Raw genomic sequence first — 27,496 nt, 5'->3', positions numbered from 1 at the left:
TTGGCGCAAGGCCTGCTTCTCGCGTCTCTCGTTACGTGACTCATTTTGTTGTTTTTCTCTCGTAAATGCTCGCTAGAAAAATATAAGCTTAGTGGCCATCGTTCCAATAGGACCCGAAATATTTTTCGTCATCCTAATTATAATGTTAATTTCTTTTCTGTTTTTATGAAAATACCAAGTACACACTTCGACTTTACTTTTAAAATCTTTCCTTTGCCATTCCTTCCGGCGACTCGCTCGAGAACCATTAACCTCGAAAGCTATTTTAGTTGTTCTGTCGCTTGCTTCGGAGCGACTCAAATAACTTCCGCCGTCTCAGATCTTGGCGGCCGAGCGCACAGACTACACAACACATCCACACGCATCTTTCGCTCTCTCCAAGGCGTCATACAGACGAAGGGAGCGACTAGGCGCTCTTCATAATCAAGACGTGAGTCTGCTTGTATGGCAGCACTTTATCACCTGCAACGATAAGGGGAGCTCAGAGGCGCTCCCAGTCGTCTTTGTGTTGGATCCACATAACGGCGGGACGCGACTCGTGTTGAATGACTTTCCCTTTATCCACACCTAGACGGAGCAACAGAAGTCTCCGATTTTGTGAGTTCCGGCATTTTTGCTTAACGTTGTTGCTCGCAACGCTTGCGAAGGTATAGACAACGTGTCGAACACTATGCGGAGAGCAAGTCGTCTGCTTCTTTTGCTGGAGTTTCGGTGGCGTCAGACAGACGCCGAGCTCTGATTGGTTATGATTGAGAAATAGTGTGTAGACCTCAAAGCAAGCTGCCATGAGGTCTACCCCCTACTCTTCCTTCAGAGCCAATCAGAGCTACTGTCTAACGGCAACACAACCCCCGCAAAACAAGCGGACGAACTTGCGCTCCGCATTCCCTGCCAACTTTTCTGTGCAGCCCTCGCACGAGTCTATAGGCAACCTGCAATGCTGTTTGGTTTGGCGCCATCTAGCGACTGAAGCAAGAAATATTGGGTACCCCTGGGAGTGGCAGCTGCATTGTTCGAACGTGAGCTATTACTCTGGTGGCGCCGCTGAGCCTAGTGTCCGAAGCAAGAAATACTGGGTATCCCAGGAAGCCGTGATCGCATAACGTGCCAGTAGAGCGGAAGCTACGGCCCTGGCGGGCCAATCGGAACGTGACTGCCTATCACCGGAGCGCGCCTCAACTCTGGAGAAGTATCAGGCTTTTCGCTGCGTCATGCTGCAATATGTGTGCGTTGCGCTCGTATACGTCGCGCATTTCGAAGCCTTCGGCACGCAATGTGGGGCTTATCGTTCGCCGTTTGCCAAGTTACAACGAGACAGGGTATAACCGTGCGCTCTCACTCTGCTGGCGCCGCCTGGCCGTTGCCGGTTGGCTATACGGCATGCAAGTCCGCCTGCTCCTCGGTCACCTCGTACATTGGTTTACCCCCTAAAGGCGCCCACGAGCCCCTGTTTCACCCCTACCTCAGCCAATGACGGTGAGCGCCTGGCCGCCTCGTCATTCCGGGTCCCCCGCAACTTCTCCGCGTTGCCGTCTGATTGGCGTGCTTCTGCTCGCGTTCCGGTGCACCAAAGGCGCATTTTGAAACACTTGCTGGCCGCGTACACTTCGTGCCATTTTAAGTCCGGCCGGAGCCAACGCTGTGATCCGGTGGAGTCAATCACCTACTACCAAAAGTATATTGTCACTGCGCTTTTGTGGTAGGAAATGCACAAAAACGACGACTGCCGGGACGATGGATGATGCAGTTTTTTTATTATAGTTATTGCATATTTCGTACCTATATACCTCGTTTCAGCTTAAAGGAGCTGTGCAACAATTTCAGTGCTTTGCTTAAATAATTTGGGACTAAATGTCTGGATTTCTCTGAAGTAGAGAGCAAAAAAACGTTTTTGCTTGCATGTGCTGTTTTTTACTTTAAAAATGGACAAAGATTGAGGTTTTCGGCACCTCTCAACTCCTACACCATCTTCCGAGTCACGTGCGCTGTGAGGTCAATGGGGGTCGCGCGGAGTTCCGGTGAAGCTCTCTGTAGAGCCATCAGTGAGCGGCGAGAACTCATCCGCTCGCATCTGCGTGACCACGTGCTGGCTCAGCACGAACAATATGGTGAAAGGAGGAAAGTCTCAACCGGGTCCGGCAATCCCCATCCGGCGCTGCCCCCGTCCCCCTCCGGCTTCTGGCGGCTGTTCGCAGTAGCAGATAGAGCTGACGGTTTTGAGGACCTAGGATAGATGGCGCCGCTAAAACTCCGTATAATAAAATTTTTGTCGAGGATACCAGGTTTTTAACGCATTTATATTTATGTTGGAACGACAAGATTTATATAAAAGTTACCTTTTATTGAGCAGGTATCGCACAACTTGCCATCCTTCTACAAGACCCCCCCCCCCCCCTCCCCCTCCCCCATTCACGTCATGCCGCGTGGTTCTCTTGGCCGCAGCTCGCGACTGCAGGTCGGGGAATATTCTAATTCTTGCCTCGCGATTAAACGGCGGAATCGTAATATTTCGAAGGAAGGAAGCGTGTTTTCTATCCTTTGTGACACGATGAACAATGTCAAAAGTAGAAGATACAAATAATTTCATCGTTAAAATCGTTGCACAGATCCTTTAAAGACCGACGACCAGTTCGCGCTTTCCACTTTTCTTCCCGATTCCTCGTCTCCCCCTTCTACCTGTCCACCGTTGCCTGTTTCCTCCTCCCCTATGGTATGGAGGATCTTCCGCCTGGCAGAATCTCGAGTCTGGCCGTCAGCCTTCAAGTCCGGAGACAGCCGACTCTGTACGAGGGAATGGGACCAATCAAGCAGAGTTAAAAGCGCGAGTTGCTAGGCCATTTCTGTGAGTGATTGGTTCCGCTATGATAGAACACGTAAAGAAACACGAGGAACACCATGATGCTGAGCGGTTGACGCGGCCTGATTCGTCCCATGATCTCGTCTAGCGTCGGCTGGGTCTGAACTCCAGGCGCAGCTGACGCTAGACGAGATGATGGGATCAATGAGACAGCATCAGAAAGTGCTCCATCATGGTGTTCGTCATGTTCCTGTACGTGTTCTATCATCGCTGAGCCAATCATAAACAAAACAGACTCAGTGACTTGCGCTTTTCACGCTGTTTGATTGGTCCCCTTTCCGGGTAGCGTTGGCTTCGTCTGGACTTAAGCTGAAAGGAAGTATACATAAAGCGCACAGAGGAAAAACATCGTCCATAAACAGAATTCCCCCAAAGAAACACGACAACGACGTTAATTCATCAAAAAACAACGAGCGGGGTAAATCGGTACTAATCAATAGGGCGGCACAATCCAATGGTGAATGGCCAGTGAAACAAACGAGTATTTTGCAGGTCAGTTCTCGGATCGTTTTATTATTATTGACTCTATGTGAAAGTTAATATAGGCTGCGAGGATATACTTAGAATTATTAATGCCGGTCGTACCACACTGAACATTATACAGGGATTTCAGATGAAATAATTTTCGCTTTAGTTGTGAAGTTTTCTAGCCAAATAAGAGCTAAATTTCGCAGATTTTATCTTAAAAATAACAAAAAATGTAAAATATATAATAGAAAAAATTAAAGTTGATATATATATATGTATATATATATATATATATATATATATATATATATATATATATATATATATATATATATATATATATATTTGTTTTGTTTGTTTTACCGAAAAGTTAAATTACGCTTCGTCAAGAACTCATTCTTTGCCAGAATGTAGCGCAGGTGGTTTCAACCAGACACCAAAGTTTCAGAACTAATCGTTATTTTATTCAAAAGTTATTAGAGTCTCTTAAATTTTCAGTAGGAAAATGGTTTCAGAGAGAGCTTTTGAATACGTAAAGCTGTAGGCGCCAGTTATCGAAAACGGCCGAAAGTGGACTCCAGTTTCCCATTGAAATGTTCAGCAAATCTCTCGTACCTTCTGATCAAGACAAGGGTTAGGACTTAAACCTTGGCATCTGGCTCAGACTGCTAGCGCTACATCGGGGTAGAAAGTGAGCTTTGGGCGACTCGCATTTTATTTTTGCGGTGAAACACACCTTGTAAATTGTTTGGGGAGGACACGCTGTAGTTATTTTGAAGCATATCGTGGGCCCTGCAGGTTCTCAATCATTCCTGTCTGATTTAAGAAGATTTTCGGGGGCCCCATACAGTACAAGATGAGTCTAAAATTGGCAGGACGTAGAAAAAGTAAGGGGTCTCTTTCAAATCGGGTGAAATCTTTCTCATATAACACGCAAAAGCTGCACCATGTCGCTAGCCTTGAAACGCAGAAGAGCTGCTTGCTTGCTCCATCTGAAATCGGCGGTGAATCGAACTCCAAGATACACAGTCGCAGTACTAAATTTCGAAACATGGCTATTCAGTAAAACAAGCAAACAAAAAAAAAAAAAAAAAGAAAAAAAAAGAACGATTTTACATTTCTGGTACATCTGGCGTGAATACATTATGATGCATTTGAATGTAAACATAATCGACAGAGATCTGTCTGCTAAGAAAATAAATAGACTGACTGAAAAAAATTGAAACTCTAACCAAGTTTGAATAAAAACAAGATACCCCACGTTTCGGGACCAGCTGGGTTTCTTGGTCATGGGTGAATATGAGTTGGGCGAACCTTCTTCGTCGTCTTCATCTATATCATCCTAATAATCTTCATCAAGAATATCCAGCGCTGGAACCCGGTTCGAAAGCTTGCGCACGTGTTTTTCCGTGAAGCGACGAAGCCCTGCGACGTATACGCTTCGGAGAGTGCCCGAGTCTGGGTCACGGCGTGCCCTCCAACAAGAGCGAGATTCTGGCCACGGAAAAACACCGGCATAGACGTCTGCTCCTGGAATCTTGGCAAGGATTCCAGGTGCAGAGAAACAACAAACAGAGAAACAACAAGAGAAAACGTCAACAGATCACCTGGCACTCTCCCAAGCGTACACGTCTCAGGGGGGTACCGGACATTTCATGGAACACCATCTCATCAAAAGCCGTTTCATCGAAAAAGTGGACATTTCATCGAACGCCGATTCATCGAACGCCGTTTCATGGAATTTCCCTTTACTGAATTTTTGAGTCATTCAATACTTTTTACATAATTTACCATCGCATTTCAATTAGTTTTGACGCCGTTCTAAATTCACCATGAATAGAATTACTACCCGGACAATATTTTGTCCACGTAAACGTTGGCTACTGAATCATAGAGAGTAGCTATCACACCAAAAACTTTGGTGGATACGCGACTTTTTCTTTTCTGGCGAGGTAGGCGGCTGTTCTCGGCCACACTTTTTCCCACTTCATCCCTCTACTTATTCACACGTGAAAGGCACTTTCTTAAGAGGGAAAGAGCTATTCTCTGCAGAGCCTTTTTTATTTTTTATTTGTCGATTTACCCGTGTTTTTATTGTATCCTAGGCGAATAGCTTTCTTTTCAAGAATATATATGTTCTTAAGAAAGACGCGTCTCCCCTTTTCGTTAATTTATTGTAACCGACAGAACTGTGCAATATCCGACAGGGCCATGGTCCATGGTCAAGGACGGCTCCGTCTTAAAGCAGAATAGGTCTCTTCATGAACGAAGAGATATACGCAGTCATGGGCACGTTACCAGTAAAAAGTGACAGTGTTACAGTTACAGTTACCCAGGGGAGAAAAGTAATTTTGCTAAAGTTACAGTTACCGGTTTCAAAAAGTAACGTGTTACAGTTACAGCTACTGCAAAAACAGTAACGCCGTTACTTTCTTGTTACAGTACAGAAATTGGTCACAAACAATATTTTATTTGTTACACTGACTATAGTGAAAAGAAAGGTAAACTGAGAAATTGAAAAAAAAAATGTAAACCCGAAGGGTGTTTTTTTTTGCTACATTTGCCGTTTCAGCATTTTGATGTGCATAATTATTTGCAATAATTATTTTGGTTTATTTTTCAGTCCGAAACGAATGAGGACAGAGATGGTCACATAATTACCATATGGGATATACACGGAAGCAAGCATAAACATAGCAGCTCAAACAGCTTCCAAAGCATAAAGGGGAAAATGAGACAATTAGCTTCTGGTGCTTTACGAGTGTACGACGACCACCGCGGAGTCTATGACCGAAACGCCAACTGTGGAAGTCGTGTTCGCTCGAGGTTAAAGGGATATTCCGGCCAAAACTCAAAATAAAATAAATTACTGGTATCGCCGTAGTGACACAAAATACGACCCCAGCTAAAATATTACGTCCGTGGGACGCCGCATTCTCAACTAATGCCGATAATAAAAATGCGACCCGCCGCGAGCCGCTTCTCCTTAGCGGGCGCACAGCGGGTTGCCGAATGCTAAAGCAACATTGGGCCGTGACGTCAGTATCGTTCTCTTTTTTTCCTCCGGTCCGGGCGTTGCGCGTAGTGCGCTTCTTTGAGCCGGTACCACCAATACTTCGGCTTGTGATTGGCGTGTTTAGCCGTTGCTTTTATTTGTAGCCCGTGTAGCTTCAGTACAGCCTTTTGTTTATTTGCTTGTGAAAACTCCACGACTCTTTTTAGCGAGCAACTTCGTGCGCCCAAGACTGCCCAGCTGGTCCTCGAAAGATGCCGAGTGCAACTTGTAGCGCTGCAGGCTGCTACAACAACCTGCTGCGCAACACCGAGCTGCTTTTTCACAAGTTTCCAACGGACCGGAAATTGGAGAAGGTGTGGATGAACGCTGTTCGACGAGTGAACTTTGGACTTCGGCTTTTACGCGCCCGAGGAAAAAACAACGAAAAAACAGACGTGTACAGCCCAGCACACGTGTGTTCGGGCGCCGCGGTCCGCGCCGGAGAGCCTCAAAGCTTCGTGTCTGGGACTGACCCGCAGCGCGAAAACGAGAGGTATCGGAAATACATTTTAAAAAGAGGAAAAAAGTATTTGGAAATACGAATACAGGAATACATTTTAGGGAGGCAGAAATACAAATACAGAAATACTGATACTGCAATACATTTTTAAAATTTGTTTGCGACGCCAAATGAGATGAAGCTTGAAGTTGGAGGGGGAAGTTTTTGATCCGGAAATTACTCTCCCGGCTTCAAGGTAGTAATTTCGGACGACGCGGAGTCTTCAATAAGCCCCCCCCCCCAAAAAAAAAAAAAAAAAAAAAAAAAAAAACGTTCTATTAAGGACTATCCGCGGTCCCTTTCCTGACATCCTGTCTGTCTGACGAGGGATGCGAAAAGACTTTGATCTCTAAATTAATTCTATGCCATCCTAAGTCACAACGCCCCTGTCCAACAAGGACGCCCCTGTCAACACTTATCACATGACGTCACGGTGGAATGAACTGGTATTCTTTATCTGTAGGTGTGGCCTTGAACAGGAAATGTTAGCACGCTGCTGTATGAAAGAACATTACGTACTTTCGTTGTAGGTTACCTCGTTGAAGATCGAGGAGGCAGTGTCATTTGGCTTTTTCGAGAATAGTGAATCGCCTGAAGCATCCTGGAACACATGTATTATCTTCTGTTACGGTTGAAAAAAACGATACGGTGGCATCCCTGTTGTGAATGCTCTTCCTGTCGACCCTCCGGTACCGACGCATGGATTGCAGTCCTCACGTTTCGTGTTGCATACTCCAAATAGAGACCTCATGGATTGCGACCTGATATTGCCGGCACAAGTGCGAGCTCTCCGAGAAACAGCTAGCTCGAGACTAGTCGGAGGTTTACGAAGTCTGGGTCGGCACAGCGAGGCCATGTCTAACTTCCTTTCTGGGTTTCGGATCACCAGAGCAGCGGGTTACTTTCACGTCGGCTGATGACGTACCCTTAAGCCGTTCAATATTACGGGCGCAGCCGCAGACGAATTCGAATATGTGTTGACCTTCACTGCGTGAGTCATGGTACTATTTCAAGTCAACCACCGCCAGGCTCTTGCTGTAACGGACTGTGACTCAGCTTTGCCGGCTGGGTGTACTGCGTACGCTAAGGCAAGAGAGACGGTTAGCAGCGGGCATTGGATGCCAGCAAATATTAACTCAAGAAATTCCTACCTAAGGACCTGCGACAAAAGATGCTCTGACTCCACTCCTGGCACGCCACCATGGTTTGAGTCCCCGACTACGCAACACTTCGCAGGAGAGAGAAGAGGACGCATAGGAAAATAGCTTGGAGAATCGGAAGGAACCTTGGTCAGCATGGTAACAATGCCCCAGCACCTCCTTGACGCTGATGCCCTCAGAAGTAAAAAGAAAAAAAAAATTCGCTCGAGTTTTTTTTTGTTTTTTTTCGGGGGGGGGGGGGGGGGGGAGGTATTTCTCGAGAAATGTAACGAAATACATTTCCCCCTGATTGTATCGCAATACAAAGGAACATTCAAAATTTATTCCGATAGAGGAATACAGATACTGTTGGAAAAAATGTATCGCGATACAGAAATACAGATACGAAATGTATTTCTGAAATACTATCGCGATACTGTCCAACCCTGCAACGCCACTCCATCCACGCAGCCTCGATGACAACTTAGGCCTAGCGACGAGTACGGAAGACCACGCACACGGCGACAGCCGCCGAGTACTGCACCGAACGAGATCACTCCTTTTCCAGTCGCTAGCTTTTGGGTATACAAGCGACGAGTACGGCATAGCGCACGCACGGCGGTGGCCGCCGAGTACGGCACCGTACGAGTTCACGGGTTTCCCAGTCGCTAGCTTTGGCTCTTGTTACATATGCTGGATAACTATGCTTGATAACTACCACGTATACAGACTTAAAACAAAATCAGCTTATCTCCCATCTTTAGAGGGCTAGTACAACAGAGGTAGGTGCCGCTCGGCCTGCGTACTCGGTGAACGAGAACGATCTTGACGTCATGTTCACATACCGGTTGATTTTCAGTGTTGCCGGGGCCTCGAGCGGCTAGCTCCGGTTTTGTTGGCCGCGCCCCAAACAAAACTTTGAGGCGTCGATATCTTTAAAACTACGCACAATAACGAGAAAAAGTTACCCCTTGCAATTCAGGGACGCCTGACTGCACTAATAACAGTCATAAACCCAAAATCGAAAGTATGGACCGGAGTTGCCCTTTAAACAAGCGCCGGCTTTCTGCACATAATAGGGACGGCTTCCTTGAAAACTAATAACGATGAGGAAACTGCGAACGGCTGGGTGTAAAAACGACAGCACATATCCGACAAAGGGGAAGGGAGAGAGAGAGAGAAAGAGTTAGTGGCGGGTGCAGACACAGCCCAGACGGAATACTCGGTCTCGGAGACATCGCACGACCACCGACACCCGCAGATGGTCCCCACGAGAGAAGAGTGAGCCAACGTCGGTGAAACACACATCGTTTGCAGCCCCTACCACCGCGGGCGACGCTTCCTTTATCTCCCGGTTTCGTGCTGAGTCGTCCGTCGTCCATTCTCGGTCGCGAGCTAAGCCAGGCAATTTTTCGCTTATTTAATGCGTGGCCACGCTTCTTCTTCTTCTGCTTCTTCTTTTGATAGCCAGGAGTTTGGAGAAAAATACTGTAAGATGGCAATTTCTCCATGTCCGCGGCAGTGGGTTCTGATTTATATAGTAAAAAAAAGGTAACTGTAACGCCCTAAACAGTTACAGTTACCCAATAAAAAAGTAACAGTGTTACAGTTACAAGTTACCAGTAATAAAGAGTAACGCGTTGCAGGTGAATGTTACCGGAAAAAGTAACTAATTACCGGTAACGCGTTACTAGTAACCAGTTACTGCGCAAGACTGGATATACGCCCTTGAACGGACGTGCGTTCGTTACTGCCCCTGATGATCACAGCTTTAAAAGGTGTCGTCAGTGTTCCCGTTTCTCATTGACCACATTAACAGAGGTCATCATTTACTAAAAAAAGAACATAAGGTGACAGAAAAGGCTTCTTACTTTATATATGTATAAGTTTATAAAGTATAATAAATATTAAAACACTGCTATCCTCCCGGCGCTAAAAAGAAAAAAAAAATATTTCCTAGATCTAGAATCCCTACTGCTCAAGTAGGCGGCGTTTTATGAAACGGCTTCGATGAAATGGCGTTCGATGAAACGGTGTTAGATAAACCTGCGTTTGATGAAACGCCATTTCATCGAACGCCTATTCATCGATATTCATCGAACGCCGTTTCATCGAATCACTTGACGCGGTTTCATCGAATTTCCCTTTACTGTATTTTGGAGTAATTCAATATCTTTCTACATAATTTACTATCGCTTTTTAAATAGTTTTGACACAGCTCTAAATTCACCAAAACTAGAATTACTATCCGCTCTATTTTTTGTCCAACTAAACGTTGGCTACTGAATCATACAAGGTAGCTACCATATCAAAACTTGAATGGATACATGACTCATTCTTTTCTGGCGTGGTAGGCGGGTGTAGGCCCGTTTGTCATGTTCCAATTCGTCATAGGCCAACTGGTAATAGGCCCGTTCGTCGCAGCGGAACATTCGTCATAGGGGAATTTGTCACAAGGAAAGTTTTCTCACTGTGCGAACCGCATATTCGAATTTGCCCAACTTATAAACACTTGGCTCTGCGTGCAATAAAGGTTAGTACGTTATATTCCATTTTTACTGAAGAGAGGGAACATCCAAACAAGTCGAAGGAAGACGACGACGTGTGCTGAATCGGAACGATTTCTGTTTGGCTCCTCTTGAAATACTCTTAGGCAAGACTTGGCGGCTATATCCAGACCACATCTGTGTTCATCGTGATACTCGCCGTCGACTACTTGACCTGCACCCAACGGTGAGCTACCGGGGGCGGTGCCCATCCCTAGGATATGTACCATCGACTCTGCATGGAACAACTTGGTTCATAGTTGGTGGTCAGGAGACCCGAAACATGGCTCAACCTTCTCCAAGACACTCCGAGGACGGATCTCAAGGTCTGTCAAAGTCCACAGCTCCCATTAAAAGTACTACTGCAGGGGAACCCAAGCGATTACTCCCGGCACACAGACTTCATGCCCCGCTAAATGACCGCGGACTGATTATGAAGATGAGTTATCTGACGAATTTAAAACTACATGCTACTCGGTAGACGACGCCATTGAAGTGGATGAACACAAAACTACATTCACTCTGGTATCGTACAAGAAAGATCGCCTTGCTGGAATACCGATGCTGTTCAAACCAATCACAAGTGAGCAGTCATTCTGGAGAGTGAATCTTAACACAATAGCCAACGAGATCCTTAACATCACAAAGGAAAAACTTCTCACCCATCGAATCAATTAGGATGGCAGCCCGTCGCTTCACTTCAATCAGCAAACAGGCTCCTTGCCATGACATCTCTTTCCGCCATTGAAGTGACAGCGAGTGTGCCTCATTTGTACTCCAGGAACCTTGGCAAGATCAAGGGAGTACCTCTGGAGTATTCTGACTATGAATTACTGAAATATCTAAAAGATTTCGGAGTCATCTCCGTTCAACGCCAAGTGTCTTACCGAAGACAAGACGACGGAAAACAGTAAGCGTCCAGATCGTGCAATGCCCCAAAGAATTTTGTTGAAGTTCAAAAACCACCCGGTAGACGAGTACTTTGGACCTCCAGTGCAATGCTTTAAGTGTCAAAGGTACGGTCACACAGCAAATATTTGTCGTGGCCCAACCCGTTGTAAGGTGTGTGCAGGTGCTCACAACCACAAGGAATGCACCTCCAAACAAGAGCCGAAATGTGCAAATTGTGGCGGAGGACACTGTGCCGCATTTGCTGGTTGTCCAATCAAGAAGGCTGCCTCAACCACACGTAAAAGAGAGCTTCTGAACGGTAGAGAAGTCCGCACTAAAGCGCCGATCTTGAACCCAGAAGTTGTGCGTCCCCCGCCGTGCTTGAAAAGCTTGAACGACACGGCAGCCAAAAAGGTCACATACCGCGATGCTGTAAGGACACATCAAAAACAAACAAGGAAAAAATTAGTGATAGCAAATCCCAACTTCACGGCTCGTGCAGCTGCGCCCACCGAACTGCTTTATCCAGCACAGCTGAAATGCCTACCAAAGAAAATGTCCCAGGAACATCGATCACAAGAACAAACTGCAGTCAACCAGTATCCGCTTCATCTGCTCCGCGGAGAAATAGACAAGAACAACGTGTAGACATTGGCCAACTTGTGCTTCCAATGCTTTTCGCTGCACTCAAGGCGATCATTAACGCGCTGCCTAACGCCAATGATCTTCCAGAAGTTCGAGCCTTGCTAGCGATGGAACCGCTTATTAAGTCCACATGCCTAACGGTGAGTGGGCATTTTGATGACTGACGTATATAAACGCACATCAATATTTCAATGGAACGCGAACGGACTACGAACCAAAAGCGGGGACTTCAGACAATTCGTTGCTCAGTTTTGTTTCTCAATACTTGCAATATCTGAGGCCCGTGTGGATAGTTCGTTTCGACTGGCAAACTATGTATTATACAAATCTACGCGACCAGGAGGTCCTAGTTGTTGTTTACTTGGAATACGAAAAGATTGAGTCTCAACACTTCTTTTTTCCTCGACTTCGGATGGGCCAAAGTATGTTGCCTGTCAAGTACATGTAGGACGGATGACACTTACTGTTGTGAGCATCTACATAGAGCCACAAATGTCGATGACAAGCGACATTTGTGGCTCTATGTAACTATTTAACTCGCTTTTAACTCTATTTGCTCTATTTAACTCGTTTTTCAAACGACTTACTGCTCCCCATGTTATGTGTGGAGATTTTAATGCCCACCACACACGCTTCCAGTACGATGTTGCTCCATGGTGATCTTGGCGCGACTGGTTTAGAACGACCCCCTGGAAGCTTCGAAGATTTAAATGAACCGAGATGGCGATTTCCATGGCAACGTAGGCCGATTAGCCAATCGCCTTGCGAGGTTTGGGTCGTCTGTACGTTAGTATCCGTTTGTGTCCGGCTAGCAGGTAGGGAAGGCAATGGCGCTACTTTCCCAGGATCCAGTGACTTCAGGGTAATTCAGCCATGACAACGTTGAATAAAGTAGGGCTAAGTACGCTACCTTGTGGAACCCCATGTTTTAACTCATGTTCCGTGCTGTTGCCTTCGTTTGTGGCTACAAATATCTTGCGATGGAGCAGGAAGTTTTTTATCCAACGTACAACCCGTCCTCGCACTTTCAGTCGAATGAGTCTGTGCAGAAAATGTGTGTGACTCACGGTATCAAAGGCGCGATGAATATCCAAGAAGACTGCTATGGTTATGTTCCCAGATACGCGCTCGTGTTCCACTGTGGTAACAAGGTCAAACACAGAGTCAATAGTGCACCTCCTAGGCCGAAATCCAGTCATTTGTTCAGGTAATACCTGATTGGATTCTAACCACAATTGAAGGCGCAAATGTATCATCTTTTCCAGAAGTTTTGCAACACAGCTAGTGAGACTTACTGGACGAAACGATTCTAGGGCTGCTGGGCTTTTCCCACACTTTAGTAAAGGAACAACCTTTGCCAGTTTCCATGAGTCTGGGAGAGTTTCTTTTCTCCAGACATCATTAAAGATCTCAAGAAGATTTGTTTTAGTTCCCCGGACCATGGTTTGCAAGTGCTTGATATGTTATTTGATCATGACCCGGGGTTGTGCGTTTACTAATCGTCGCCAGTGCACCTTCCAGTTCACGAATACTGAAATCACGATCCAGGTGGGAATTACTTGAGTTAATTTCTTCACCTATACTTTTAATTGCGGCTTCACACGATGCGTAGTATTCAGGGGAGGTCATCGCGTCTCCCTGCTTTGTAAGTAGAGCGCAAAATTGATTCGCCACTGTCAATTCCGAAGTACCTTGTGACAGGGCCAAAGCTCTGAACTGTCTTTTCTGAGTTACTGGTAATTTCAAGGAGCGTACTATATTCCGCACCATTTTGATCTGGGTGAAAGGTGAAAATTTTGCACAAAGCTTTCTCCATCGGCGTTTAGAAAGTTTTTGCAAAAGCCGTTTCATTTTAGTCTGGATACGTTGGGCTTCATAAAAATCCTCTGTTCGTCCCGATCTCCTATATTGTCTTTCTGATCTCCGGCGAATAGCTCGAAGCTTCTCATAGTCACCGTTTACTCCGGTAGTCTCTCTTGGAACTGCTACCTTTTTTGTGGATTTTGTTAAGTTAGCACTGATCACCCGCTCAAAGTCCTCAACTGTCTGAATTTCTTCGAGTTGTCTGGTGTTCAGAAAACGAAACATCTTCCAGTTCTTAAAAGCTACGCAATGATTTGGTTGTTTTGAAGTTAGCCGCGGGTGGTGAATGAGTATCGGGTAGTGGTCGCTGCCACGGGTGTCTATATCTGTGCGCCAATCCATGTGGTACGAGATGTCTAGAGTACACAGCGTAAGAACAAGGCAGCTGGAGTATTAGGCTCCTTTTATGTATGCTGGTGGACCATCATTCAATATACTTATTTCATATTGATCGATAATATTTTCAATGAGGTTTCCTCTTTGATCACAATGAGAGCTACCCCTCTTCAATATAAGAGTCTTTGGCACTTCGTATGCGATCAACTTATTCCATGGATCTCCATGGATCTCTTACAATTATATTGTTCTTCTTGCGCATTTCAAGACAGTAAACTTATTTTTCAGTGCCCCCCAGCACCGACACAGCATCTGGTGGTGGTACGAACGTGTGCGCCTGTTTCGCCGGTGTGTGATTAGCAAAATCTCGGTATACAAAAAACGACTCAATAAAGCTACCCGTCACCAGCGAATTTAGATAGGCTCACCGAGAACGGAGGGGTCAAGGAGAAATTGCTCATTTCATGGACCAAGATGGCGACCACACGCGGAGCTTGGCGCTAATTTCCCAGTATCCAGTGACTTTAAATTACCCCAGCGACTCCCTCCAACGCTCCAAATCTCGATGTATGCAGATGATATTTGCATATGGGCATCTGGTTCTTCTTCAGAAACTTTACAATTGCAGTTGTAGTCTGGCCTCGATGAGACATACAAATACCTTCGTGAGAGAGGCATGGACATCTCAGCTAAAAAATCGACAGTTCTACCCTTCACTAGAAAACACCTCAAAGGGTTTAAGCTCCATCTACGAGGACAAAACATCGAGCGAGTCAAGTGGCACAGATTCCTTGGTGTCGTGCTAGACTGTTCTCTTACATGGTCGAGGCATATTGATATGCTTGAAAAAAAAAGTGAATGCTATCGTTAACGTACTTCGGTGCATCGCGGGTGCGAGATGGGGAGGGTCAAAGGACGGTCTCCTTCTTCTCCATACAGCTCTTGTACGACAAACAATCGCATATTCAATACCAGTTCTACAAGGAATTTCACCAACATCAGAAAAGCGATTAAATTATATGATTGCACGAAGTCTGCGCATATGCTTAGGTGTTCCACGGGCTACTCCTACTGAACTCGTATTGGCGGAGGCCCGAGAACCTCCAGTGGTTGTCCTCCGTACTCAAGAAGTATGTGGACACTACTTTCGTCTAGCCACACACGACGGTGGCCGTCCCTTGTGTCAAGACATTCTTCGACAACGAATTCAATGCCAGTTTCGCAAACTTCTTATTACATTGCCAATTTCCGTACCAAATCATGTGCATTGGCTTCCTAACTTACAACCAGTGTTGTGCCCGTTACCGAAAAAAAGCAACGAGATAGCGTTACTCGTTAGCTTGGTAAAAAGTAACGCGTTATCGAGCTACGTTACTCTTTTACAAACGTAACGATATACCGTTACCGTTACTTTTCAAAAATAACGAACGTTACTTTTACGTTACTTTTACGTTACTTTTCTGTTTGAGTACATATGTTTGGCAGAGATGTATGATAAGCCTCCCTAACAAGCTTGGATAAAGATAAAAATTTACAGAGTGGTTTCATAGTGTTTTGATGCGCGAAGCAGCTTAATTTTCGGCATGCAGATTAGGCATTGAAACTGTAAATTACCTGATTCTGTCTCCTTTCGTTGATACATTTCATCCAGACCTGCTGGCCATGGCGACGGACTTTCGTTATTCATGCCCATCTCACGCGCAGAATGAGTCGGAGATTTTAGTCAATCGGCTTTTATGAACTACAGCATGCGAACGAGGACTGCTGGAACACAACCAGCCAACCAACACCCCTCATCTGTATGCCGGTTTTAGTAACAATCCGGTTCATACTATTATCAGAGACTGATTTACTTCACTATCTGGGCACGACATCGCCAACGACGCAATGCACTCACCTCTACTTCTACTACAGGTGCTGTCGCTCGCCGGCAGCCCCACTGAGCCCACTGACTACGGTCGCGCATGCCAACGATGGACAGCGCAAGATCTGCACGGGAACCAACAAGCCCGGCCGCCTGCTCCATCGCAAACTTGGCCAAAAGTGGAGCCACCCTTCCAACACGGATGGCAACCTGGATCGTCGACGCTTTTCGGCGGGAACACACTGTGCCCGCTATATAAACGACCAGTATACGCCCACTCGTCGGGGCACGACATCGCCAACGACGCAATGCACTCACCTCTACTTCTATTACAGGTTAGTTACCTCGACTGTACTAAAGAATATAGTAGTAGTGATTATTGTTTACTTGCGATGTCGTGCCCCTACGACTTGAGATGGCGTAGTTTTTTGTGTTTGTGCCTAAATTCGTATGCCAACGTCCTTTTATCGCACATGGTGTTGTTACTGTCCGGTGACATAGAAACGAACCCAGGTCCCACAGAAATAGAACAAACTGTTCTAGCCATTGTACAAAGGATCGAGCAGGGACAAGCAGCCCTACTTGCAGAAATTAAGACAGTGAAAGAGCGACAAGAGACTACAGATAAAACTGTACAGGAACTTAAGCAAAGAGTTGCGGTGCTGGAAAACAACTCTGCAGATAAAACTACGGAGGAACTTAAGCAAAGACTTACGGTGCTGGAAAACACCTCAGCAGATTCAGGGGGCACAGAACCAATAGTTAACACTCACGCAATCTCGGAGGATATTGCCGTCCTCCAAGCGGCTAACGAGGACTTAAATAACAGATTGCGTAGGAATAATCTTCTGTTCCTAGGAATTGCTGACTCGCAGTCTGAATCTTGGCAGCAATCGGAAGAAACACTGATTGCTTTTTGTGCGCAATATTTAGATTTCAATCTTGACTCAAACAACATTGAACGAGCACACCGCATAGGGAAGTTCACTGCAAATAAAAATCGCCCAATCATAATTAAACTAAATCAATTTAAGGACAAGGAATCCATCTTAGCATGCGGACGAAAACTGGAAGGAACAGACTTTGCAATCCGCGAAGACTTTGCACCAGCGACGCGATTAGCCCGCAACAAACTGCTCGAATTTGTCAAACCTCAGAAATGTTCGTTTAAACTACGGCTCGATAAACTTTTTGTAGGTAATCTCTGCTATGTTTACGATGCTAAATCAGGAAAAGTCATTGAAACTCGCAGCTAACTAGGCCATTGCTTGACTGTCACAAGCCCCATAGTTCCTGTAAATAAACCGGAAAAGTTTCTACAACTTTCTGTAATCTTTACTAACATACGCAGTGTCATGTCCAAACGAGATGACCTACATAGTATTATTGATGATAGCACAGCCGACATTATCATTCTAACAGAAACTTGGTTAACGAATGACGTGCATGATACTGAAATATTCCCTCCTCACATGAACTATAATGTATATCGTCATGATCGTTGCTCAAGAAGGGGAGGCGGCGTCCTCATTGCCATAAAAAACAACATCTCATCGCTTTGTATCAGTCGGAACAACAATCTGGAACTAATCTGGGTTCGCATTAGCTCCCCTCACTCAAACATTATAATCGGAGTATGTTACAGGGCGCCTGGGAGCGATAATACTTTTGTTGATAAGATGCGGGATGCTCTTCACGAGCTTCAAACCAGTCACCCCAGAGCAGTCTTTTTTCTCTTTGGTGATTTTAACTTTCCAAGCATTAACTGGTCCTCACTCACAGTGACGAACAAAAGTGCCATAAATGAATCAAAAAAATTTCTTGATCTCACGCTCGACTTCACCCTCACTCAAGTAGTTAGTCGTCCAACAAGACTCGAAAATACGCTTGACCTCGTCTTTTCTACTACTCCCGAGTATATTCGAAACATTATTCATTCACCAGGATTAAGCGACCATCAACTCTTAAGCATGACTATGTCATTACCTATTATTCGGAAAATGCCAACTCAAAAATTCATTAAAGATTACAATAAAGGAGATTTTGAATCCATCAATAATGAACTACAAACTTTTTACACAAACTTCAGCAGGAACTTTTATTCCAGATCTGTTGAAGAAAACTGGAACCTTTTTCGAAATAAAATAAACAGTCTCATCAACATTTTTATACCAACAGTCCTTATTAAATCCGACGGGAACCACCCCTGGTTTGATAAGACACTAAAAATACTACGAAACAAAAAGAAACGTATGTATCGCAAAGCTAAGCGCACTGGTCACGTTCAAGACTGGGACACACACAGTCAACTTTCAAAGGAATATGCAAAAAATATTAAACGGGCCAAGGAAAAGTTTTTATCTTCCGACATGCCTTCCATTCTTCGTTCTAACCCAACCCGATTCTGGCAACTCCTGTCACCTAAATATCACTCCCAATCTTTGTCGTTGACAGACAGCAATAAAGATCCCATCGTTGAGAACGAAAGCGCGACAGCCTTAAACGACTTTTTCATTTCTGTTTTCACGGACGGAGGCCTTGGCGAAGTAGCATCTCCCTGTTCATTGTCTAGTGCCATCATGCCACCTATTGTCATTTCATCTACTGGAATAAGTGCCTTAATTGACAAACTAAAACTATCATCATCTGCTGGCATGGATAACATCAGCACCAAAATCCTTAAAAGCACCAATATTGTTTCAAGTGAGCATCTATCACTAATTTTCTCCCAATCACTCTCAGATCGCCAAAGCCCAAAAGACTGGAAAATTGGAAAAATCATCCCCGTCCATAAAAGTGGTGATCGATCACTTGTATCTAATTATCGCCCCATTTCTTTAACAAGCGTTCCTTCTAAACTATTAGAGCATATAATCAGCTCGAACATAATAAGTCACCTTAACTCGATTAATTTTTTCTACCCACTCCAGCACGGTTTCCGTAAAGGTCTCTCGTGTGAAACCCAACTTGCAGAGTTTACTCATGACCTACTTGTTAACATGAATAATAGTTACCAAACAGATGTAATATTTCTCGACTTCGCGAAGGCCTTCGACCGTGTTCCGCATCGTCATCTACTCACCAAGCTTTCAGTTCTTGGTATTGATTCGACCATCATCGCTTGGATTCAGGATTTTCTCACCTCAAGAGTTCAGTTCACATTGGCTAATAATCACAAATCACCCCTTGGTAAAGTAGCATCAGGAGTTCCCCAGGGTGCAGGACTCTCCCCACTACTATTCTTAATATACATAAACGACCTTCCTCATGACATCCTTTCGAAAATTAGGCTATTCGCCGATGATTGCGTGATATATCGCCCACTCACAAATGATTCAGATCATCTCATATTGCAGGACGACCTAACACAAATTAATACCTGGTGTGAAGAATGGCTTATGCCTCTGAACCTGGACAAGTGTAAAGTAGTTTCGTTTACCCGGAGAAAATCTACAGATACGTATTTATATTCACTCGGCGGCACCCCAATTAATACTTCAACTTCATATAAGTACTTAGGAGTGAATTTAATCTCAACGCTTTCTTGGGTTCTACATGTCGATAATATTATAGCTGAGGCATCACGCACACTTGGATACCTGAAACGTAATTTAAAGTCCGCGCCCAGTCACCTTAAGAAACTTGCATACATAACATTCGTTCGACCAAAGCTTGAATATGCGTCATCCATCTGGCACCCTTCTCAAGCTTACCTCTCTGATAACCTGGAACGCATACAAACCCGCGCAGCCCGATTCATCGCATCAGCTTATACTCATGACATCAGTGTAACCCAACTTAAAGAAACTCTAGAACTACCCTTACTGTCCAGTCGAAGATTGAACTCTCGGTTATGTTTATTGCATAAGTTCTACCCATACAACTATCCATACTCCCATACCACCCCTCTTGCTCCTCCAGACCGAGTATCATCACGCCTTAATCACAGTCAATGCATCAAGCGTATTGCAGGCAAAACGCTTGCCTTCAACACTTCCTTTTTCCCTCATGCAATAGCCATCTGGAACTCCCTTCCCGACGACATTGTAGTCATCACTGACCCAATAAGGTTTCGCCAGGAAGTCTCTTTACACAACCACTAACCATTCCCGACTAAACCATATCAGTACTTTGTGTTTTTTACTATTGTTATTTTGACTCTCTCCTTTTCCTATTTTTGTCGTTTTCAAGTGTCAAAGTGTATTTTAGTTCTCGTCTACTCCCCCCCTTATGTAATGCCCCACCCGGGCCCTTAAGGATAAATAAATGAAATGAAATGAAAACATGACACCGGTTACCAGCACACTGGCTATAATCACTTGCTGCCTCTTATCAGCAATAGCTCCTGGTTTTTCTGTGAAAAAAAAAAAAGAAAAAAAAAAAAAGCTCTCGTGTTTGTAAGTTTTCTTTCCAGGTTTAAAACTTTTTTTAAAAATTTTTTTTTTATCATGACCTTAGGGAATTAAAGACTAATCAGGCGCAAGATTCTTCTGTGTACAAAAGTGGGTCAGGAACTTTCAGGCAGCAAGAAGGAGAGCAAGGGTAAAAATATGCCTCAAAGGATGTTTCTTTTTTTTTTTTTTTGAAACTAGAGAAATGAGCAAATCGCTTCGCCACTAGTTGTCCACTGTTGTAAACGGATGTCTCTCCACGGCTCCCCCCCTCCCCCCCCCCCCCCCCGTCCACTTCTGCTGCACAAAGCAGGGGGGGGGGGAGAGGAGGGAGGGGCCTTGTGGGTGGTGACACTATGAAAAAAAAGGATGATGGACGGAATTAGCTGGTAGCCGAAGGTATTTTTTGCCTTTGAGAAGTTAGTTTTTTTGTTTTTTTTTTAGTTTTACTGTGACGGATGCTGGTTCCGTACAGCGATAAGCTGGTGCAGGGTTTTGAGATAAGCTCCTGCAGGATTTCACCAGTTTTGGTCAAAAGTAACGAGTAACGAGTAACGAAATTCGACAGCCGATACCGTAAAAAAGTAACGGAAATACTTTACTCGTTAGTCATTAGGGAGTTTTCGTAGATCGTTTTCGGCGTCCCGCAAGGCCCTCCGCAACCCGCTACAATAGCGGGAACTCCACAGTCGAGGCTATCGGCGCGCAGGCGCAGTAGCAACTTCTTCGTTGCGGAACGCTTAGCGGAGGGGGCAGCGCGGTCTACGAAAACTCCCTATTCAGAATACTAACGAGTACGTTACTGCGTTAGCGAAAAATGTAACGCGTTACCAGTAACGTCGTTACTAGTAACGCGTTACCTCCAACACTGCTTACAACGCCCCCCATGGACAATACCGCCACTGAATATACAAACAGACATATCTGAAATTGATTCTAAATCATCTGTAGACTCTACTGTGGCAAAAATGCTCTCCCTGGATCATATACAACTTCACTGCGACACTGCTATTCATGTTTATACAGACGGATCGACATTAAATCGAGGCTCAACCTCTGCTTTTACTATTCCCAAGTTTAATGTAAACAAATGCTTTCGGCTTTCGCACCATGTCTGTTCAACAACTACCGAGCTGCATGCGATATTTTCAGCGTCGACATTTATTGACACTTTTAATAAGCCAGACAATTGGATCATACTGACAGATTCTAGGAACGCACTATAACTATTGATGGGTTTATAAATATGCGGTCCTCTTTGGGACCTTTACTGTATCAAATTCCAATGACACTAGTCCATGCAGAGAGCCTTGGACACTCGATAAGTCTTCTAATGGATCCCAGGGCATTGTGGAATTGATGGAAACGTTGAAGCTGATCGATTGGCTACAGAAGCCTACATATATGACGCAATGAAACTAAACATCTTCACACCCACAGATGCCAAACTACTACTTCGGCATTACCGAGAGGAATATTCACGACGACACTGGTTCACTGAGAAATCTGTCGACTCTCTCCTTCCGCATATTGACCCGGACCTTAAATTTCCACCCTACTCCGGAACAAAAAGGAAACACGACACTCTCTTGCACCGATTAAGACTCGAAGTGGCTTTTACTGGAAGTTTCTTGCATCGAATTAGACATCGTGTGACCCCAGTATGCAAATGTGGTGATCCTTTTGAGGATGTTAATCACATCCTCTTAGAATGTCAGTGCTACGCCAGTGAAAGGAATCGAATGAAAACTCGACTTCAACTATTGGACAGTCGTCCCTTATCTTTGGCAAAGATCTTGGGCCCTTGGGCGAACCGACAAACACTCAAAAGAGCACTAAACATTATTTGTGACTTTTTAAAAGACAGTGGACTTTTATACGAATATTAAGTACAGATATATGCCGTACGCCTATGGTTGTATATATTTGTAGCTATGTGCACAAGTGAGTGACCGTGACAGTATGCAGCGAGAGTGTAAGTGATGTGCTCTATTCCAGCTGAAGATGAGACAAGTAACAGACTGACAAGAAATGCATCAACTGCATCAACTGTTTTGTGCTGTGTTTTGAAGCAAGGGTTCTGTAACGCTCCTTTTTTTTTTCTTTTTTTTTTGTGCGCGTGTTTGTGTTTGTGTCTACTGGTGTGGTCGTGTTAGGCATGTGCTCTTACTTCGTACTCATTTCTTTTCTTCTTTATCCATTACGTTTTTAGGTCTTAGTTCATATCACCTTAGAGTTTTGGAGTAGCCGGCGCCATTTCAAGGCTGCCAAATTCTCCATAGCACCATTTATTTTCATCTTCTTCCAAACAAGTCATCGTTGTACTTAGAAAACAACAAGTTTATTGAGCGAAATAAAAACATATTGAAAAGCTATATTTCAAGCTGCCACCCTCAAGGCTTCAAGACGATTGCGACCATCGTAGCGGCTCACAACGACCTGCAGACGCCGGTTGCAGTGGACCTGCTTCTTCGACACCCTCGAAGATGTCGTGTCGCCCTCTGCTTGAGCCTGCTTCATCTCTGTCAATGACTGCTCTCTCTTGATGCAGCCCAGGAAGGGCCAGTTATTGGGAGAACTGCAGCCCACGCTGCTCGACATGTGACGAATGGGCCGTATCCCGAGGTGGGCAGTTCTCGGACGCACGCTTTTTCCCACTTCATCCCTTCAAAAAGGAAACAGCAGCGCCTTTTTTTTTAATTTGCTACTGGTTGATCTACCCGTGTTTTCATTTTATCCTAGGAGAATAGCTCTCTTTTTAGGAACATATATCTTCTTAAAAAAACGCGTCTGCCCTCTTGGCTAATTTATTGTAACCGAAAGAACCGTGGTCCTGTCGGTTACAATAAAGTAACAAAAAGGGGAGGCACGTCTTTTTTTTTTCTTTCCGTATCATGGGGCACGGAGACAGATCACTGCTTCAAGGACGGCTTCGTCTTGAAGCAGAACAGATCCCTTCAAGGACGAAGATATGTACATCCTTGAACGGACGTGCGTTCATCACTGCACCTGATGATCAAAGGCTGAAAAAATATTGTCCGTGTCCCCGTTTCTTATTGGCCACCTTAACAGAGGTCATCATTTAGTAAAAAAGAATATAAGGTGACAAAAAAGGTTTCTTCCCTTTATATATGTTGAAGTTTATACATTATAATAAGTATTAAAACACTGCTATCCTCCCGGCGCTAAAAGGAAAAAAAATATTTCCTAGATATAGAATTGCTACTGCTCAAGTATATAGGCGGCGTTCGATGAAACGGCTTCGATGAAATGGCGTTCGATAAAACGGCATTCGATAGAACAGCGTTCGATGAAACGGTGTTCGATGAAAAGACGTTCGATGAAATGTCGGGACCCATATTTTATGCATGTAAACGCGGGGATATTTTTTTTTTCCCAGTTGAATCGGGTATTGTTGTCCTTCATTCGTTGGACACTTCCCGAAGATCGGCGTAATTGGCACGCCAATACGTCTGCAAATGACTAGGCTCGGAGGCCATATTGTGTTTCCTTATAAACGGAGACGGAAAACGGAAATGAGCGAAAAACTATGCCGCCGTGTGCTTACAAATACGTCTTTCATACATCCAGAACCAAAGTCAGTCTTGATTTTCTGTATAGTTTACGTTCCATAAGAAAGTAATGGAAAATAAATAGGAAACGTTTGAACAAATTCAGAATAACATTGTTTTCGATTAACTCTCAATATGTGGTGTCCATTAGGTTGTGATTTAATTTAACGCTGAAGGTGTTATAGCCCTGGCTGTGTGAAAAAAAAGGACCTCACAAAAGCAATCATCATAAAAAAAAGCGACATGGAAGTAACGTCATTTGAGTCACGTAATCACGTGATTTGGTCACGTAACTACAGTCCGCTAAATTTGGCCACCAACAACTTGCCTGCCAAATTTAGCAGAATCGTTATGGCCATTGTAATGTAGTCTCACCGCCGAAGCAGGTCTCCCTCGTGGGTGGCACCTCACTCACAATTTTTGGCCTAAGCTTACAACCGCTTTTTGCTGGGCAGTCATGCATTATGTATTATTATTAATAACAAAGGTCAGATGAACCATAATACTACTCTTAAAATAAAGGTGTTCGTCCTGGCAGCGTAATGGCTGCGAATTTTGTCCAATAAGTCAATATTTTTAATCAGACGTCTCTTATAATTCACTTGAATGTCAGAGCCTATCACTCCACGCAGGCTGCCTTAATTATCTCGCAGCACCAGAACCCCGATACGGCATCAGGTATCGTTGGCGTGGAAATATCGATTACTGTGATATCACGTACTCGGTGCAGGGGAGCGTCTAATCTACGTCCTGGCTCGGTGCAGGTTTGAAGACGCAATGTCGGCCCCTCTGCAACAAGCGGTTGACTAGTGACCCGACCGGAACCGAGTGATACAACTGCCCTGACAAACATCTCTTGAAAAGAAGCTGGCGAAAGACAAGATGGCATATTCTTCCGAGTTCCTCAAGAAGCACCCAACCCACGGGATTGACTCTCCGCGGAGCTGGGTGGTACTGGCCTTCTGCTGCCTGGTGCTATTTATGTCCCAACTGAGCGTCCGGGTAGCAGGAATCCTCTACTACGGCATCATCGAGACCTTCTCTTCGAGTCGACAGGAGGCTTCTTGGCCAATCACGCTCCTTGTCTCCCTCTTCAATTTGGCCGGTACAGTAAACGTCTAATGTCGCTTAACGCTACACCAGCGAATAGACATTTTGTTACATTAAGGGAAGCACCAAGGAGCGTGCTGTCAGTGTAGGTACACGCGCAGCACGGGCTGGAGCCTGCAGTAGTAACTCTTCTAAAGCGAAAATCTAAAACAAACTGAACTTTAAACATGATTTCGTCACCTATTTATTTTGGTTATTTAGCTCCAATTTTTATTACAAATAAGCGAGCAAATGCAGGCCGCGTGTACCTATTTATGTTCACAGCATTCTCAGTGGTTGTTCGGTAATTAGATAAAAGATCTATTGAAAACTCAGTTTCTCCCTATGGCGCTTTGAGTGCCATTTGCAGACAGGAGTCGCTCAGTCACGATTTTTGATAAGAGTCCAGCCAGTGAAAATCACAGTGACGGTATCTGAGAGTAAGGCTTACGCTCTTTTGATAAGACGTCTTGCACACGCGAAAACGTAAAAAAAAAAAAAATCCTGATCCACTTGAAGGGGACAGACCTTTCACTAACCGCAATGCTAGTACAATATTATTACGGTAATTGATGGCAACCCCAATATCTGCACAATTCTTATGGCTTCATGCGTCGTTCTAGTCGCACCAACGTCCGCGAAATATCCAAAACTTGCGCAAGCGCCCGTGTGTTGAAAGGCCGGCAGTCATACTCGAGATTCTGCAAGGCAAAAGATCCTTCTCACCATGGGGGAGGAGGAAACATGCAACGGTGGACAATGCAAAAAGGGGGGAGAGAGGAGGAAGCGAGGGAAAAGTGGAAAGCGCGAACTGGTCGTCGGTCTTCAACGGCTGAGTATATAAGGAGCTCCTTCGCGACAGATGAGATAAGCTTTGAAGGACATACCGAATAGCTATATAGAACTTTCCAGTTCTCTGGCAGCCTTCATTTTAGCGTATGCAGGATTGGTACGTGCACTTTGTAGATGCCAGGGGCTGAGCGCTCTCTCGCCAAACTGCGATTTCTCGCTTGCTTTCTGGTTACAAAGAAGTCGCACGAGTGTGATTACTGGATACACGCTATTAGGGGGGGGGGGGGGGGTAGTAACTAAATGACAATGCTACTGCTCGTTCTCAGCACTTATGTTCGCGCACATTCTTTTCAGTTCGCTTATCAATATGTGGGCGCGTGAGACATATATATCTGTTGCTAGACTAATAAAGTGACGATCTCTCTCATTTTATTGGAACTTTCGTAAAAAAAGGACAATGAAAATACTTCAACGGCACTATATTTCTATTTTCACGGGAGTCGCTGTAACGCCTAAAATTAGATACCCATTATCCTCCTTATAAATTCCCGGTCCTTTTCAGAACCGGTCATTTATAAGTCTTACGATGAAAGTTTGACACTTTTTTCAATTCTTTTTGGTTTTCTTGACACCCGTCATTTTTTTTTAACTTGTACTTGTTTTCTCAGCGTCTGTCATCAAAAGTGTTTAATGAACGTCACTAGGAGCACTTAGTCGAACGGTTATAAAGCATCCTTTCTCGCCATTGCAGCAAAAAGGGGCCCCAAAACATGCCGCCTGAGAGTGGTGTGCATCCCCAGTTTGGTGTTAGCGCCTCGGGCGGGTGACGTGACATTCAGAACGCTGCTGGCTCCCCCAACTTCACGTCCCACTCTGCTAAACTATGTTCTGGGTCTATACCATAGAGTAATATACACAAGGCAAAGAGCGGACACTGCCATAGGCCCCAGCGGCCCAGATACGCCAGTGACAGGTAGAGCTCCTAGCGGGCGGCATTTAGCATATTCTGATTCCGGTTCTGGTCAAGTTAGTTTCGGTTTCGGTTTCGGTTTGGGCGTTTCTGGCTCTGGTTCTCCACTACTCTTTTCTCTTTTTTTCCTCCCCGCCTCGCTCCTCGGTCGGCTCTCGGGAACTCCTCGACTCCCGAAGCCGCTGTATTTTTTGTGTGTTCTTTTTTCTAATACTGACGCACATTTATTTTAATTTTTACGATAGAATCCGTGCCAAATGTGTCAAACAATATTTCAACTTACTTCACGAAACCGAGTGTATTTCTTGTTCTTTTCCTATTGTAAAACATTGAAGTTACACAATCGCCACATTGACTCCTGGCTGGTGGAGCATTTTGGGGTCAACAATAGTAAATGGATCGAAAGCATTTTATTGGACCACATTCATGTATACATGATTTAATTCAGAAGCTCTGTATGTATTATACGAAACCGATACTCACAAAAATAAGTTAATATGAGGGAGTTCGGCATATCGT

The 27,496-nt window shown here is 44.7% G+C and overlaps 1 protein-coding gene across 2 annotated transcripts in view; it reads left to right on the top strand.

Annotated features, from left to right (window-relative positions):
• The first annotated feature begins 499 nt into the window (after positions 1-499).
• The window catches only part of LOC8040455 (monocarboxylate transporter 3), a 56,913-nt gene continuing 29,916 nt past the window's right edge, over positions 500-27,496 (top strand). The window contains exons 1-2 of one of the 2 annotated variants that reach the window (XM_029994746.4): positions 500-597; positions 24,891-25,231. In XM_029994746.4, the coding sequence (XP_029850606.3) occupies positions 25,009-25,231 (223 nt within the window). In that variant the 5' untranslated portion in view covers positions 500-597; positions 24,891-25,008. Of the gene's footprint in view, positions 598-24,890; positions 25,232-27,496 lie in introns of those variants that run through there. The other variant, XM_040222205.3, reaches the window with a different exon arrangement.

The sequence above is a fragment of the Ixodes scapularis genome, unplaced genomic scaffold, assembly GCF_016920785.2.
Source record: "Ixodes scapularis isolate PalLabHiFi unplaced genomic scaffold, ASM1692078v2 PGA_scaffold1__304_contigs__length_218370807, whole genome shotgun sequence".
NCBI classification, from domain to species: Eukaryota; Metazoa; Arthropoda; class Arachnida; order Ixodida; family Ixodidae; genus Ixodes; species Ixodes scapularis.
Note: the sequence above shows the minus strand (reverse complement) of the source record. Positions and strands in the feature narration are given on the sequence as shown.